We start from the raw sequence: 16,092 nt of genomic DNA, 5'->3' as shown, positions 1-16,092 counted from the left end.
CTGATTTGTTATTGTTACCCATCTACCAATCACTGCCCTTCTTTATGAGGCTTTCGAAAAGCTCTCTGGTCTTTGTAGTTGAATCTGTGCTTGAATACTTGACTGAGGGACCTTACAGATATTGTATATACTGTATGGGTGAAAGAGGAAGGGATAGTCATTTTAAAATAATGTCAACCGCTATTATTTCTCAGAGTGAGTCCATGTAACTTATTATGTGATTTGTTAAGCCACATTTTACTCCTGACCTAATTTAGGCTTGCCTAAACAAAGGGGGTGTCATGTCTCCTCCCGTTGCTCCCCTCCGGCGCTCTGATTCGCCGGTCTACTGAGCCACCGGTCTGAACGCACCACCTCGGCAACACCGGAATGGAAACCAAACGCACCCTAATCACCTCCAGCGCATCTGTACCTCATCATCTCATCACCACCCTTATATAGCCCTGGACTGTTCAGTGTTGTGTTGTGTGTGATTGTTAGTGTCATGTCGTGTACTCGCTCTTTGTTGTTCTCTTGCTCAGTGTTAAGTAAACCTTTACATTGTTGATTCCTGCATCTGCGTCTGCGTCCTGCCTCTTCGTATCCTCAGTACTCGTCACAGAATCACACACCTATCACAAAGATGGATGCAGCAGGTAATCCTCCAGGAGTTTCCTAGCGCCTCGACCAGCACCAGCAGTAGATTTCCCAGCTGAACGCTGCCATGCAGGAAGTGCTCCAAACGCTGCATAAACTGATCATTGCTCCGGTTCCACCTCAGGGAGTGGCGAGTGCACCCAGTCCACCTCCTCCCGTGCTATCACCAACGTCTGAGGGACCCCTTGCCCTGCCGGAGCGCTATGACGGGAAAACGACTAAATGTAGAGGCTTCCTGCTACAGGTCTCACTGTATCTGGCGCGTCATCGTGGGGCATCTCAATCGGACCAAGCCAGGATAGCGCTGTTGATTTCGCTACTGAAGGGAAAGGCGCTGGATTGGGCCACGGCAGTCTGGGAAGGAGGTGAGGCCGCGGCGCTTCCCTACTCCACCTTCCTCACTCGGTTCAGGGCGGTGTTCGATCATTCCACGGAGGGAAAGGACGGGGGTGAGCGTCTCCTCCGGCTACAACAGGGAGAGGAGGCCATGTTCGAGTACGCCCTGAGCTTTCGCTCGGTGGCGGCGTCTTCTGGCTGGAATGAGCGTGCGCTGCGCACGGCCTTCAGGAGAGGCTTATGGGAGGACATCACGACAGAATTCGCATGTCGGGACGACGAGATGGACCTTGATACCCTCATTGCCACGTCCATTCGTCTTGACGACATGTTGAGAGACCGACGGCGTTCCCAACACCACCCAGAGCCTCGAAGCTCACCCCATCTGAGCTATGGAAGCCGCCCTGCCTCCGAGTCCTCACCCATGGAGGTGGGCAGCACCCCCTACACCACCACGGACCACAGATCTCCTGGCGGCTCCCTATCTAGGCGGTATGACTCCTGTCGCCGCTCCGTGAGTGTTCCGTCATCACCTGTCACCAAAACATTGTTTTTAGTTCCCCTAACGGTGAATGGTTCTTCCTTCTCTTCGCTTTCCACGGCAATGATAGATTCCGGATCAGCGGGGAACCTTATCGATAGGGAGCTGGTCTCTGAATGGGGGTTGCCCACTGTGCCACTGCCTTCTCCGCTACACGTCACCTCGCTGGACAATAAACCACTTGGATCAGGCAACATTATACACATCACTCTCCCCATCACCATTTTCACACTACCGGATCGTCTTGGGATTGCCCTGGCTCAGACTACACAACCCCACCATCAATTGGATCACCAAGAGGATCACAGCCTGGTCCCTCTCATGCCGGAGGACCTGCCTGCCGGTGGTTTGTTGTTCCATGTTAGTGGAGAGTCCGGAGTCCGCCCTCCAGCCGAACATTCCACCTGAGTACGCAGATCTCTCTGATGTCTTCTCTGCCTCCAAGGCTAAGTGTCTCCCTCCTCACAGGCCCTGGGACTGCGCCATTGACCTGATCATTGCTCCGGTTCCACCTCAGGGAGCGGCGAGTGCACCCAGTCCACCTCATCCCGTGCTATCACCAACATCTGGGGGGGGTACTGTCACGTCTCCTCCTATTGCTCCCCTCTGGCGCTCTGATTCGCCGGTCTACTGAGCCACCGGTCTGAATGCACCACCTCGGCAACACCAGAATGAAAACCCAACACACCCTAATCACCTCCAGCGAACCTGCACCTCATAATCTCATCACCACCCCTATATAGCCCTGGACTGTTCAGTATTGTGTTGTGTGTGATTGTTAGTGTCATGTCGTGTACTCGCTCTTTGTTGTTCTCTTGCTCAGTGTTAAGTAAACCTTTACATTGTTGATTCCTGCATCTGCGTCCTGCCTCTTTGTATCCTCAGTACTCGTCACAGGGGGTGAATACTTATGCAACAACTATATTGTAGTTGTTTAATTTTTATTAATTTGTAAAAATTGGTAGAATTTTATTTTCACAAAAATCACAATTAAATCTATTTCAATCCCACTTTGTAATGGAACAAAATGTAAATAAATCCAAGTGGGATGAATACATATGAGACCCACTGTACGGTCCTCAGTGTCGGGGCCTCTGATGGGTGATACTGTTGGAACTGTCCTGGCTTTGGAGAGCATGTCTATGTTACTGGAGTTTGCTATATCCCATAGTGAGACACTGAATTATTATTTGAAAGAGAACTTAAGGATACTTTTGTAACCCCGGTTATCTAATAATAGAGTGAGGTGTCTCACCGCATTTCCCTGCTCGCAAGAGCACAAGGAAGAGAGACATGCTTGAGAATGACCAGAGAGTGGGCGCGTGGCCACCGCTTCTCCCACTGTCTGCCTCTGTTCTGAGACTTAGACTGTGGGTTCGCCACCTGCTGCATCGCTGGGGTTTTCGCACCCCTGGCGCCAGCGTGCTGCCCTCTCCCTGCCGCGAAGCCTTGGCTCATTGAAGGGGAGATAGGGTTGCCACGTTACCTGGGTCTGCGGGGAAGGCAGAAGTTGAAGGCTTCGCCTTCCTTCTTGTGAAGTTCCCACTTCTGACGCATGGGGCGACCGTCAGCCCAAACAGTTCCTTTGGCTCAACAGGAGCATCAAGGAAGTCTGCTTTCTCCTTGTCTGACAGGCAATACTCATGGCGGGCCCACAGCCTTGTATAGCGTCTCTGGAGGCTCGGAGGTTCAGATCTGCGATGACGCAGATTTCCTCCCAGAGGTCGGGTTTGACCGTACCGATGTCCAGGAGGTTGCCCATCTCCTGTAACAGCTCTGCCTGGTACGCCTTCAGTAGGGACTTAACATTCAGCGCCCATACTGAACGTGCTGCAGACACGTAGACCTTCTGGAAGTTAGAGGTGGAGAAGCGCTCTGTCTTTCCAGGGTGAGTCGTCCCAGTCAAGGCACGGCTAGGGTTGAGGTGGTTGGCCAGTGATGGCTCGACCGCCGGAGGCTTGCTGAAACCCAGTTCCTCCATGCCCTGCATGTCCATAGTAGCGAACTCCGTAGTCAGGACCTTGTTGAACAGGGGTATGCCCCAGTTGCGTTTTGGCTTCCATCAAACAAGCTGGGACCGCCGGGAGGAGTTGCTTCCCCGGGAATGTGCGAGAGTCTCTTCCTATCAAACCAGTCCCTTTTGGCGTTGCCATCCCCTCAGACACATACCATTCAATATTGAGCTTGGCTGCTTCCCGCCTGCAGACATCGATAAGCCTGTATTTCTCATCTGGCTATTCATCATGTCAACCGCTATTATTTCTCAGAGTGAGTTCATGTAACTTATTATGTGATTTGTTAAGCCACATTTTACTCCTGACCTAATTTAGGCTTGCCTAAACAAAGGGGGTGTCATGTCTCCTCCCGTTGCTCCCCTCCGGGGCTCTAATTCGCCGGTCTACTGAGCCACTGGTCTGAACGCACCACCTCGGCAACACCGGAATGGAAACCAAACGCACCCTAATCACCTCCAGCGCATCTGCACCTCATCATCTCATCACCACCCCTATGTAGCCCTGGACTGTTCAGTATTGTGTTGTGTGTGATTGTTAGTGTCATGTCGTGTACTCGCTCTTTGTTGTTCTCTTGCTCAGTGTTAAGTAAACCTTTACATTGTTGATTCCTGCGTCTGCGTCCTGCCTCTTCGTATCCTCAGTACTCGTCACAGAATCACACACCTATCACAAAGATGGATGCAGCAGGTAATCCTCCAGGAGTTTCCTAGCGCCTCGACCAGCACCAGCAGTAGATTGCCCAGCTGAACGCGGCCATGCAGGAAGTGCTCCAAATGCTGCATAAACTGATCATTGCTCCAGTTCCACCTCAGGGAGCGGCGAGTGCACCCAGTCCACCTCCTCCCGTGCTATCACCAACGTCTGAGGGACCCCTTGCCCTGCCGGAGCGCTATGACGGGAAAATGACGAAATGTAGAGGCTTCCTGCTACAGGTCTCACTGTATCTGGCGCGTCAGCGTGGGGCATCTCAATCGGACCAAGCCAGGATAGCGCTGTTGATTTCGCTACTGAAGGGAAAGGCGCTGGATTGGGCCACGGCAGTCTGGGAAGGAGGTGAGGCTGCGGCGCTTCCCTACTCCACCTTCCTCGCTCGGTTCAGGGCGGTGTTCGATCATTCCACGGAGGGAAAGGACGGGGGTGAGCGTCTCCTCCGGCTACAACAGGGAGAGGAGGCCATGTTCGAGTACGCCCTGAGCTTTCGCTCGGTGGCTGCGTCTTCTGGCTGGAATGAGCGTGCACTGCGCACGGCCTTCAGGAGAGGCTTATGGGAGGACATCACGACAGAACTCGCATGTCGGGACGATGAGATGGACCTTGATACCCTCATTGCCACGTCCATTCGTCTTGACGACATGTTGAGAGACCGACGGCGTTCCCAACACCACCCAGAGCCTCAAAGCTCACCCCATCTCACCCCATCATGATCGAACAGGGAGAGTCGTCCCAGTCAAGGCACGGCTGGGGTTGAGGTGGTTGGCCAGTGATGGCTCGACCGCCGGAGGCTTGCTGAAACCCAGTTCCTCCATGCCCTGCATGTCCATAGTAGCGAACTCCGTAGTCAGGACCTTGTTGAACAGGGGTATGCCCCAGTTGCGTTTTGGCTTCCATCAAACAAGCTGGGACCGCCGGGAGGAGTTGCTTCCCCGGGAATGTGCGAGAGTCTCTTCCTATCAAACCAGTCCCTTTTGGCGTTGCCATCCCCTCAGACACAGACCACTCAATATTGAGCTTGGCTGCTTCCTGCCTGCAGACATCGATAAGCCTGTATTTCTCATCTGGCGAAGATGCTCCGCTCAGGGCGTTGGAGGGCCTCGAGCCCTGGGCTTGGGCTTCCTCGTCCCCTTCTTCCTCGTCGGGGAAGAGACGGCTAATGCTGTAGCCATCTTTCTCGTTGTTAACGAGGTCCCCCTCCCCCGCTGCTAGGTCGTCAAACAGCAGCTGAAGGTCTGCGGGGAAACCGTCCATAACCTCGGCCCAGAAGGGATGGAATTGGGGTTGTGGAACCGCCTCCTCGCCCGAAGGCTGTGAGGAAGAGATGTCTCGTGGAGGGCCTTCTCTGCGCAGTCTTCGTTTGAGGCCGGTTCTCGGCAACTCCCTACAATGCACGCAGGACTCAGGTTCAGTGAGTGCTGCCTGGGCATGTTTCACCCCCAAGCTGGCGATACACGAGGAGTGTGTATCCTTGCCTGCTATCATGGCCCCACATGGACACGGGTGTGCCGGTGCTGGGGCAGGAGCCCTGCTCGGTTCACCCTGTGAAGGGGTAGCGGGTTCCTTGCCACAAGAAAGAACACAAAGGTTGTGTACTCGGGCAAAGCTTAAGCTAGCTAGCGTATGCCTCGTGGGTTAATAACCTAGCTAGTTAGCACAATGTTAGCCAAAGAAAAGTGTGTGCAGCGTAGTCCTTCGGCGAACAAAGAGCCTCTCTTGACCGTCCAGCTGTGAAGCTCGGTCTGTCGGTCAGTCTAGTCAACATTAAGAGTAAACGTAGGTTGAACTAAACCAGAGAGGAAAGCTAACATTCCTACTGTCTGGGCAGATAGGAAGAGCTAGTGGTGGTTAGCTGGCTTTGCAGCGAGCTAGCCGGGTTAGCTAAGCCTTGCGGCAGGAGCTAGCCAAGTCTCAGTAGCTAGGTGTGTGACGCTAGCTACAACCGAGTAGATTCGCCTGAGAACAGTTAAGCAGCAAGACAGGGATCAAGTCGTGCTGAGGAGAGCTTAGAGAGCGTAGAGATCTTCGCAAGGAAGAGAGTGAGAATGACCAGAGGGCGGGCGCGTGGCCACTTATAATGAGAGAGGGGCTCCCCTCATTGGCCATTCGACCTCTGTCTGCGAGAGACGTTGTGTGATTGGATTCTTCCGTAGTGAATTAGCTATTGAGCGAATTCCCATATGAGATACCTCACTCTGTTATCATAGAACTGGAGTTACGCAAGTAATGTTAAGTCCCTGTGGTGAGACAGGTACTACTTCCCATGTAACCGCTGGCTGGCAGTGGATGAGGATGATGGACAGATCGCCAGGGAGCTGGTGCCCGTGGATGAGGCCTTCATGAAGAGGGACGAGGATGAGGAGGAGACAGGAGCAGCCGCTCTGGGGCTTGAGCAGAAAGGTAAGAGCCTCGACCAGTGTGGGTGTTTCTGCTGTTGACAACTCCTCAGTGGTTAACATGCAAGTTGTTTTGATTATTCATATTATTAGTGTCATTAGTGTCTATAACAACTTTAATAACCGTATTATGAACAGTCAATAGCAGATATTACTCTAATTATGTTTGCTTGTTTTCTTACAGCTATGTCCACAACTCTAACCCTGAAAATAAAGACAGGAGAGAAGAAACGTGCTGGAACGGATGCCAATGTTTTTGCTATCCTTTATGGAGAAAAAGATGATACAGGTGCTCCATTATAGTGGCATTAATGTGGGCCAGTGTTATATACTTTTTTTTGGCTAATTTAAATGCATATTTCAAAAAGGCATTACATGTGTCAAAATGTAAACATGTTTGTGAACTACTAATATTCCTATCCCTAAACTCATGACTGTGTCTATTCCAGGGATAATCAACCTGAAGGCATGTAAGACCCATAAGAACAAGTTTGAGCAGGGCATGGTGGGTGAATTCACTGTGGAGGCTGTGGACCTGGGAGAGCTGGAAAAGCTACGCATCGGCCATGACAACTCAGGTGAGACCACAGGGGTTCATCCATCCACTCATATCTACCAATTAACAACGTTCAAAAGAAAATAAACATCCCCATGCTATGAAACCCCTGATCTCATGACCACCGTGTCTGTGTGTGGTGCCAAGGTGGCTCTCCTGGTTGGTTTCTGGACTGGGTGGAGATCGACGCCCCCTCTCAGGGCCAGAGACTCCGTTTCCCATGTGGCCGTTGGCTAGATAACAGAGAGGATGATGGGGCCATAGTGAGAGACCTGTACCCCAACGAACTCCAGACTGAACTCTACATGCCATGTAAGTCATGCTCTTTAACATTTAAACAGGTATGGAGTATGATACTATGTTTTTACAACACTTTCCAAGGATCCTTACAATGTACCTTGCTCAAGAATTGTTTGGTTTGGTGTACAGGCTATTGTTCCAGTGCTCAGCACTAAAACACCTACAGTATTCAGCTAATCCACTGTTCATCAGGAGGACATTGATAACCCCTATGCTCTGTAGCTGTGGCACTTTAGGACCGGAGTTGGTGACTACTGATCTATCATAGTGAAACCATCTCATCTCGCTTTTCAGTTGTCCCCTATGAGATCAAGATATACACAAGTGATGTGTTTGGTGCTGGGACAGATGCAGACGTGTTTATAGTTCTTTACGGCTGGAAGGGCCTCTGCACCCAGCAGAAACACCTGTGTGTCAACAAGAGAGAGAGAAGGCTGTTCTTCGAGAGAGGAGCATACGATATGTTTATCGTGGAGGTGTGTGTGCGAGCGTATATGACTGTTCATGTCTTAAACCATACAAATGATATACTTTTACCTTTAAGAAAATACATGTTCCCATACAGTATATGCCAAGACTACAGAATGAAATGTGAAAGTGGATGGCATTTAATCTAATGTGCTATCTGATATATGTGCCTGTAGTTGGAGGATGTGGGTGACGTCATTGAGAAGATCCGTATTGGCCACGACAACAGGGGCACCAACCCGGGCTGGCACCTAGACAGAGTGGAGATCAGACGCCTACTCAGGAAGGGAAAGGTACTGAAGCACTGCGTCTCATTCCTTCTCTCCTGGCCTCATTCACTCATGAATGGGCTGTGTCTTATTTAAAAAACATTGTCCCCTTTACCCTGTTCACTCTTTCTGCTTCTCATCTCTGATGAAAAGGTTTAAGCAATAGCTTCACCTACAGTAATCTGTACCCACATTGTGTTAATCTATTCAGTCCTATCAGATAATCAAAGTATAATTTATTAAACTAATCAAAAACCCTTCCAACATGGCTGCCCCCTCAGGGTTCGGAGACGACCATCTTTCCGTGTGAGCGCTGGTTGGCTAAGTCAGAGGACGATGGGGAGACGGTGAGAGAGCTCGTCCCCTCTGATATCATCACAGAGAAACTGCTGAAGGAAGGAAAACTGAAACACACAGAGATGGAGGTGGAGGACGCCCTTGAAAGTAGGTCCCTAGCTGCCTATACATGGTCACATGAGAGATATCCTCCCTCCTGTTCTGTTACATTGAATTTACATTAATTACTATCTTTGATGTTCTCCAGCTCACACCTATACGGTGTCTGTGAGAACGGGTGACATGTACGGAGGAGGGACCGATGCCAACGTGTTTCTCACCATCTACGGAGACCTGGGAGACACGGGGGAACGCAAACTCAGCAAGTCTGAGAGCAACAGCAACAAGTTTGAAAGAGGGGCGGTATGTGTATTATTATTTGGTAACACTTTACATTAAGTTGCAAAGATACCATATATACTGAACAAAAATATAAACGCAACATGTAAAGTGTTGGTCCCATGTTTCATGAGAAATAAAAGATCCATACGCACAAAAAGCTTATTTCTCTCAAATTTTGTGTACAAATTTGTTTACATCCCTGTTAGTGAGCATTTCTCCTTGGCCAAAATAATCCATCCACCTGACAGGTGTGGCATATCAAGGAGCTGATTAAACAGCAAAATCATTACACAGGTGCACCTTGTACTGGGGACAATAAAAGGCCACTCTAAAATGTGCAGTTTTGTCACACACCACAATCCCACAGATGTGTCAAGTTTTGAGGGAGCGTGCAATTGGCATGCTGACTGCATGAATGTCCACCAGAGCTGTTGCCAGATAATTTAATGTTCATTTCTCTACCATAAGCCACCTTGAACGTTGTTTTAGAGAATTTGGCCTCACAACCGCAGATCACGTGTAACCACGCCAGCCCAGGACCTCCACATGTGGCTTCTTCACCTGTGGGATCGTCTGAGACCAGTCACCCGGACAGCTGATGAAACTGTGGGTTTGCACAACCAAAAGATTTCTGCACAAACTGTCAGAAACCGTCTCAGGGAAGCTCATCGTAACTGACTTCAGTGGGCAAATGCTCAGCTTTGATGGCCACTGGCACGCTGGAGAAGTATGCTCTTCACGGATGAATCCCGGTTTCAACTGTACCGGGCAGATGGCAAACAGCGTGTATGGCGTCGTGTGGGCAAGCGGTTTGCTGATGTCAACTTGTGAACAGAGTGGCCCATGGCGGTGGTGGGGTTATGGTATGGGCAGGCATAAGCTAAGGACAATGAACACCATTGCATTTTATTGATGGCAATTTGAATGCACAGAGATACCGTGACGAGATCCAGACATTTCACCCATTGAGCATGTTTGGGATGCTCTGGATCGACGTGTACGACAGCGTGTTCCAGTTCCCGCCAATATCCAGCAAGTGGAGTGGAACAACATTCCACAGCCCACAATTAACAGCCTGATCAACTCTATGCGAAGGAGATGTGTCGCGCTGCATAAGGCAAATGGTGGTCACACCAGATACTGACTGGTTTTCTGATCCACGGCCCTGTAACTAACAAATGCATATTTGTATTCCCAGTAATGTGAAATCCATAGATTAGGGCCTAATTTATTTATTTCTATTGATTGGTTTCCTTATGTGAACTGTAACTCAGTAAAATATTTGAAATTGTTGCATGTTGCGTTTATATTTTTGTTCTGTGTAGTTTACCATGTAGTTTCATGGGATACTAACACTGTGTATTAAGGGTAACTAATTAATGTAATGGAGGACTGGTCCCTAATTCCCTCAAGCCTCTCTCAGACCATCGTAGTCACTAAGAGCAGACAGGTTTATTTGTCTACACTACATGGGTTCCTTTCTTCTTCTCTCTCCCAGGTGGATAAGTTCTCAGTTGAGGCGGTGGATCTTGGTCAGGTGTTTAAGATCCGTATCCGCCACGACAACTCAGAATTTATGGGGGCAGACTGGTACCTGGACCAGGTAGAGGTGGTGGACATGGAAACAGAAGAGGTATATTTGTTCCTGTGTGAGCGTTGGCTCTCCAAGACGAAGGAGGACAAACGCATCGAGAGAACCTTCTACATCAAGGTACAGTAATAGGGTTTATCTTAGATTGTTTCACAGGCGGAATGTAAAGCCCCCCAAAGCAATATCCAGAGCTTCTGGCATTATTCTAATCTCATCAGAACTGTTGGCATCATTGTGATGTTCTTTAGTGGATTGTTTTGGCCCTTCCCAGGGTTATGAGGGTGAGAGGAACATTGATCCAAACAAGAAGAGCACCCAGGCCAAGATAGGGCTGGACAGGAATGCAAACAAGAAGAAGAAGAAGAAAAAGGCGGTCGTAGAGGAGGGTCCAGGTAAGCGAGCACATTGGTTGCAACGTTGCTTCATTAAACTCTGTGAGCATGTAAACAATGTGTGGGTGTTCTCCTTCCTTCCTGCTGGCCAGTCATCCCCTACCACTTCACTGTGTCTACTGCTATGGACCCTGACGCTAGCACCACAGCCAGGGTCTATGTCATCGTCATGGGACCTAATGACATTGAGACGGAGCGTCTGTGGCTGGACCTGCCTGAGGGGAAGAAAAGCTTCGCTGCAGGGAGCATGGAGAACTTCCAGTGTTACGGAACTGACGTGGGAGAGATCAAGAGGGTGGAGGTAAGGATGAGGACACTACTCACTAGGCTTATCATGCTAGAATGGAAGTACATGAGCTGTTCATTACCCATGAAGGGTTAGGATTAAGCTAAGAATAAGGCTGATATTAGATTTTAGTAGGTTACCAGCTTTTGTGGTTGCCTCTACCTCTCGCTCTACCTCGCTTCCTATATTTATCTATTTTTCTCGCTCTTTCTCTCCCCCCTCCAGCTGGGTCATAATGGGGCAACCCCAGAGAGCTGCTGGTTGGTGGACGAGCTGTCGGTTGACGTGCCGACCAAAGGCATCAAGTACATCTTCCAGTGTAAGTGCTGGTTGGCCAAGGACAGAGGCGACGGTCTCACCAGCAGACTGTTCAACGTACTGGATGCCAACAGTATCAATATCGTCCGGAAGGTAAGTTTGTTGGGACAATAACACACTGAAAAGCACTATGTGACAGAGAGGTATTTTCAATATGAATGGATGGTTATATGCATACTTGTGCTTGGGATGCTCCTTCGTGGTGAGGGCTTCCTTGAAAGAGATTCTGCTATCTCAATGGGGCTTAAATACAGGACACATGTATGTTTACCCTCCAGATCATCTATGTGGCCACGGTCATCACAGGCGACACCCAGGATGCAGGGACGGACACCAACATTTTCCTGTCTGTGTTTGGAGCCAATGGGAGCACAGAGGAGATGCTGCTGCCCAAGAATGAGGACAGGTGACATCACACTGTCATTCAATAGAGTGAATCTAGTGTTGACTGGGTTGACTCGTATTGGGCTGGGCCAACATCGGGGGATGTCCATGTGATGATTTTATGAGGTACCCTACCCTAGCCTGTTAAACTCTGAACAGTTGTTTTGGGCCCTGTACTGGGCCCGGCAAGTTTTTTCACCGCCTCACATAAAGGTCATAAATCATGCGCTATGGTCATATTCATAGAGTATGCAATGTAGGTCAAGTCACCAAAAAGTCATGTCACCATTTAGTATGCATGGAAAGGGTACACCCTGGTAGTCATTGTAAAGCAATGCATTTCCTTCTCCAATCACATTTCCTTGTATGCATCCTCCACATGCACTGTTGATCTAGCTCATCGTTTACAATAGGAAACGTGAATGGGAAAATACGTTTAAAGGTTCCTCACCCGTCTGTGTCTTAATTCAACAAAAAAACTTGAAAGCCTTGATTGTTAAGGTAATTTTAAGATGTCAGGCTTGAAAATCCGTTCAGCCATTTTGGCACAGTGACACACTACCCAAACCAGACGCAACTGGTTTCAAGTGGCCAAGAGACGTCATGCGATCTCCTACTGCAATCTAGTGGACGAACTGGGAATCAGACAGGGGATGTATTTACATCAATGGATAGGTAGACTTCAGCTTTGTGAAAGCATGGCACGTTGCACAAGCCCTGCACTTTTAAAATGGCCGTGTTCCTATGGGAATTTGCGCATGTTTAGAGCACAAAAGATCAGACAAATGTTTTTTCTTTATATAAAAAAAATACTTTTGGAACATTAATTGGTGACATATTTTATTTAAAACCTAGACTTTCAAATCTCTTATTCTCCAACATGGGGACAATTGGGGGGAACTGTACAAAAATAACTGTACATTTCAGTTTTTTTTTGTCACATTGTTTCTGACACCTTTATCACCTTTCTAACAGTACTAACCATGTGTTTGTAGGACTTATAGTTTTGAAACCGAAATGTACTTTGTGAGGGTAGTATATAGTATTATGCGTTGTTTAGAAAACACCACCAGAGGGGGTCAGAGTTTAAGAGGCTAGTTTGTTATTGGCACCACGATTATTCGAACCCTTGGAGCCATTGTCCTTATCTAGCCATGTCTTCCTCCACAGGTTTGAGAGAGGTCAAGAGGACACGTTTAACCTGGAGATAGATGACATCGCTCCTCTGAAGAAGATCAGGGTTCGAATCGACGGCTCTGGGAGTCGACCTGACTGGTTCCTTGACAGGGTTGGCACTCAAACTTACTGTGCTCAAAGGGGCCGATTCAGACTTAGGAAATTTAAGTTTTTCCTATGCATGCCTTTCCTATGCACTTCTCAGGATTTCGTATTCAGACTTACCTTATTCAGTCGTGTATCGCACTCTGCAGGTGTGGCTACCTTGCACGCTCTGAATAAATTACATTCGACCGCTGAAAACCCTCCCACTTGCTGGTCAACAGATTTTCTCGTGGAGTTTTCATTCAATAGGGTTTTCAGTACATTTATCTTAAGCCATCTATTTAAATACGGTGTACCTTATAGTTTGAATTTTATCAACAGACTCACTAGAATATATTGAGAGAACATGTTCAGAATATTAGGGATCAATGAAAGAAAGCCATCTAAATATATGCATATTCATCTCCGTTTCAGCACCAATTGGTAGATTTCAAAATAGTCTGATCTTGTAGATCATTTAGGTTTAACTGTTACAGCTTGGTCTGCGCTCCACTCCATAACGATTTAATTAGCCTACATGTGATCCTCAGCAAATGAAGGTAAACAAAACAATGTAATTCAATGGAATGATAATGTAGACTATACCAGCTGAAGGGAACTGACAGTAAATTGGCTGTTAAATATGTGTGGTTATTAGGCCTACTGACAGTCGATACTGATAGTAGATCATATTTAATATCATAGAAATAGGAAACAGATCGATACTGATAGTGGTTCATATTTAACATGATAGAAATAGGAAACAGATCGATACTGATAGTAGATCATATTTAACATGATATAAATAGGATACAGATCAATACTGATAGTAGATCATATTTAACATGATAGAAATAGGAAACAGATCAATACTGATAGTAGATCATATTTAACATGATAGAAATAGGAAACAGATCGATACTGATAGTGGATCATATTTAACATGATAGAAATAGGAAACAGATCAATACTGATAGTAGATCATATTTAACATGATAGAAATAGGAAACAGATCGATACTGATAGTGGATCATATTTAACATGATAGAAATAGGAAACACAGAAAGTTGGGGTAGCCTATAATTAAGACATTAGAGAGTATACATCTCTGCAAGTTAAAAGGCTGTACAATTTAAATTATGCATAAAGGCACAGCATTTCAAAACCTTTACTGTGATAAGGTTGATATGTTGATGTGCTTCAGTTTGCTGCCATATGACTGGTTTCACATTTGTCTCCTCCAGCAACTATACGGTAAAATCAATCAATCATTCAATCAATCAATCAATCAAATATATTTATAAAGCCCTTTTTACATCAGCAGATGTCACAAAGTGATTATACAGAAACCCCAAACAGCAAGCAACGCAGATGTAGAAGCACGGTGGCTAGGAAAAAAAACCTAGAAAGGCAGGAACCTAGAAAGAAACCTAGAGAGGAACCAGGCTCTGAGGGGTGGCCAGTCCTCTTCTGGCTGTGCTGGGTGGAGATTATACAAGTACATGGCCATTAAGGCCAGATCGTTCTTCAAGATCTACAAACGTTCATAGATGACCAGCATGGTCAAATAATAATCACAGTGGTTGTAGAGGGTGCAACAAATAGATCTAAAACAAGTGTCATTTATATTTACAATTCCCTTATCCAAACAGATTACTAATTTGCCTAGCTCTTATCAATAGTTCTTATCATGTTGGATTTCTATCTGGAAAAATCAAGTAGATGCTTTTTCCACTTGGAACCGGTAGGTTCGCTAGACCTTGTTCATGGTTTCCTCACGCGTAAAGGTGGTGGAATTATGAGGGAATTAAGTCACGATCAGAAGGCATATCCGTAGACCAGCTTTTCCCAAACTCGGTCCTGGGGATCCCAAGGAGTGCACGTTTAGTTTTTTGCCCTAGCACTACACAGCTGATTCAAATAATCAAAGCTTGATGATTAGTTGATTATTTGAATCAGCTGTGTAGTGCTAGGGCAAAAACCAAAACGTGCACCCCTTGGGATCCCGAGGACCAAGTTAGGGAAACACTGCCGTAGACACACTTCCGCCACACCTTAATTTATTCGATCTCCACCCCAAACGAATAGCAGGTGAATAGCATCCTATTCTCATGCTTATGTTCAAGGTCAGAATATGCATAGAGAGAAAGGTGCGTTAAAAGGGAATTACACTCCATTTACGCATGCTTAACTCGGGTCGGATTTCCCCCCATACTGTATTATGTTTATTTCAGCCCTCTAATCTCAAAACAGTAAGTTGCTCTGAGAGTCTGCTAATGGACTAAAATGTTAATGTAAATGTCTGGTATGCATGGGATATGTGTCCTCTAGATCATGATGCATAACCTGACTACAGAGGAGGTGTCTGTGTTTACCTATGAGAACTGGCTGTCAAAGACCAAAGGGCCCAAAAGGACTAAGATCTGTGAGCTGGCAGCGGTGGTGGATGAGGAGGAGATGGTGGAGAGGACCACCTACATCATCCAGGTCCAGACCAGCGACATCGGAGGTGGGTCACAACAGCTCCACATGGGAACAGAAATCCACATGGGAAAAACTCCTGCACCCACTAGGCACCCCCTAGTTCTACCTTTATTTTCACCATCTTTAATCTACCTTTTCCTCCTTTCTTCCAGGAGCGGGCACTGATGCCAACGTGTTCCTGATAGTGTTTGGGGAGAACGGGGACACTGGTACGCTGGCACTGAAGGAGGGCGGTAGCAGAAACAAGTTTGAGCGGAAGTCAAAAGACGTGTTCCGCTTCCCAGACATCCTCAGCCTGGGAGAGCTTTCCAAGCTCCGCGTATGGCACGACAACAAGGGTGAGGAACAGGTCTTCATGTGCCATGCCACGTAGTTGTATCACAAACGGTAATGACGGTGATGGCGGTGGCCAAACAGACTGAGAAAGGACACAGGAGGGCTTTCTTTCTGGCTTTTGATTGATTGATTTCT

General features: G+C 47.5%; 1 protein-coding gene across 1 annotated transcript in view; it reads left to right on the top strand.

Annotated features, from left to right (window-relative positions):
• LOC121584004 (lipoxygenase homology domain-containing protein 1-like) overlaps positions 1-16,092 on the top strand; it is a 70,517-nt gene that overhangs the window by 52,580 nt on the left and 1,845 nt on the right. Inside the window, exons 23-38 of the mRNA XM_041899839.2 lie at positions 6,491-6,639; positions 6,820-6,924; positions 7,085-7,213; positions 7,339-7,503; positions 7,786-7,967; positions 8,136-8,252; positions 8,510-8,672; positions 8,773-8,927; positions 10,405-10,617; positions 10,769-10,889; positions 10,982-11,190; positions 11,401-11,586; positions 11,772-11,899; positions 13,048-13,165; positions 15,469-15,646; positions 15,774-15,959. Coding sequence (XP_041755773.2) covers positions 6,491-6,639; positions 6,820-6,924; positions 7,085-7,213; positions 7,339-7,503; positions 7,786-7,967; positions 8,136-8,252; positions 8,510-8,672; positions 8,773-8,927; positions 10,405-10,617; positions 10,769-10,889; positions 10,982-11,190; positions 11,401-11,586; positions 11,772-11,899; positions 13,048-13,165; positions 15,469-15,646; positions 15,774-15,959 — 2,504 coding nt within the window. The remainder of the gene's footprint in view (positions 1-6,490; positions 6,640-6,819; positions 6,925-7,084; positions 7,214-7,338; positions 7,504-7,785; positions 7,968-8,135; positions 8,253-8,509; positions 8,673-8,772; positions 8,928-10,404; positions 10,618-10,768; positions 10,890-10,981; positions 11,191-11,400; positions 11,587-11,771; positions 11,900-13,047; positions 13,166-15,468; positions 15,647-15,773; positions 15,960-16,092) is intronic.

This window comes from Coregonus clupeaformis, chromosome 16 (assembly GCF_020615455.1).
Source record: "Coregonus clupeaformis isolate EN_2021a chromosome 16, ASM2061545v1, whole genome shotgun sequence".
In the NCBI taxonomy this organism is placed as follows: Eukaryota; Metazoa; Chordata; class Actinopteri; order Salmoniformes; family Salmonidae; genus Coregonus; species Coregonus clupeaformis.
Note: the sequence above shows the minus strand (reverse complement) of the source record. Positions and strands in the feature narration are given on the sequence as shown.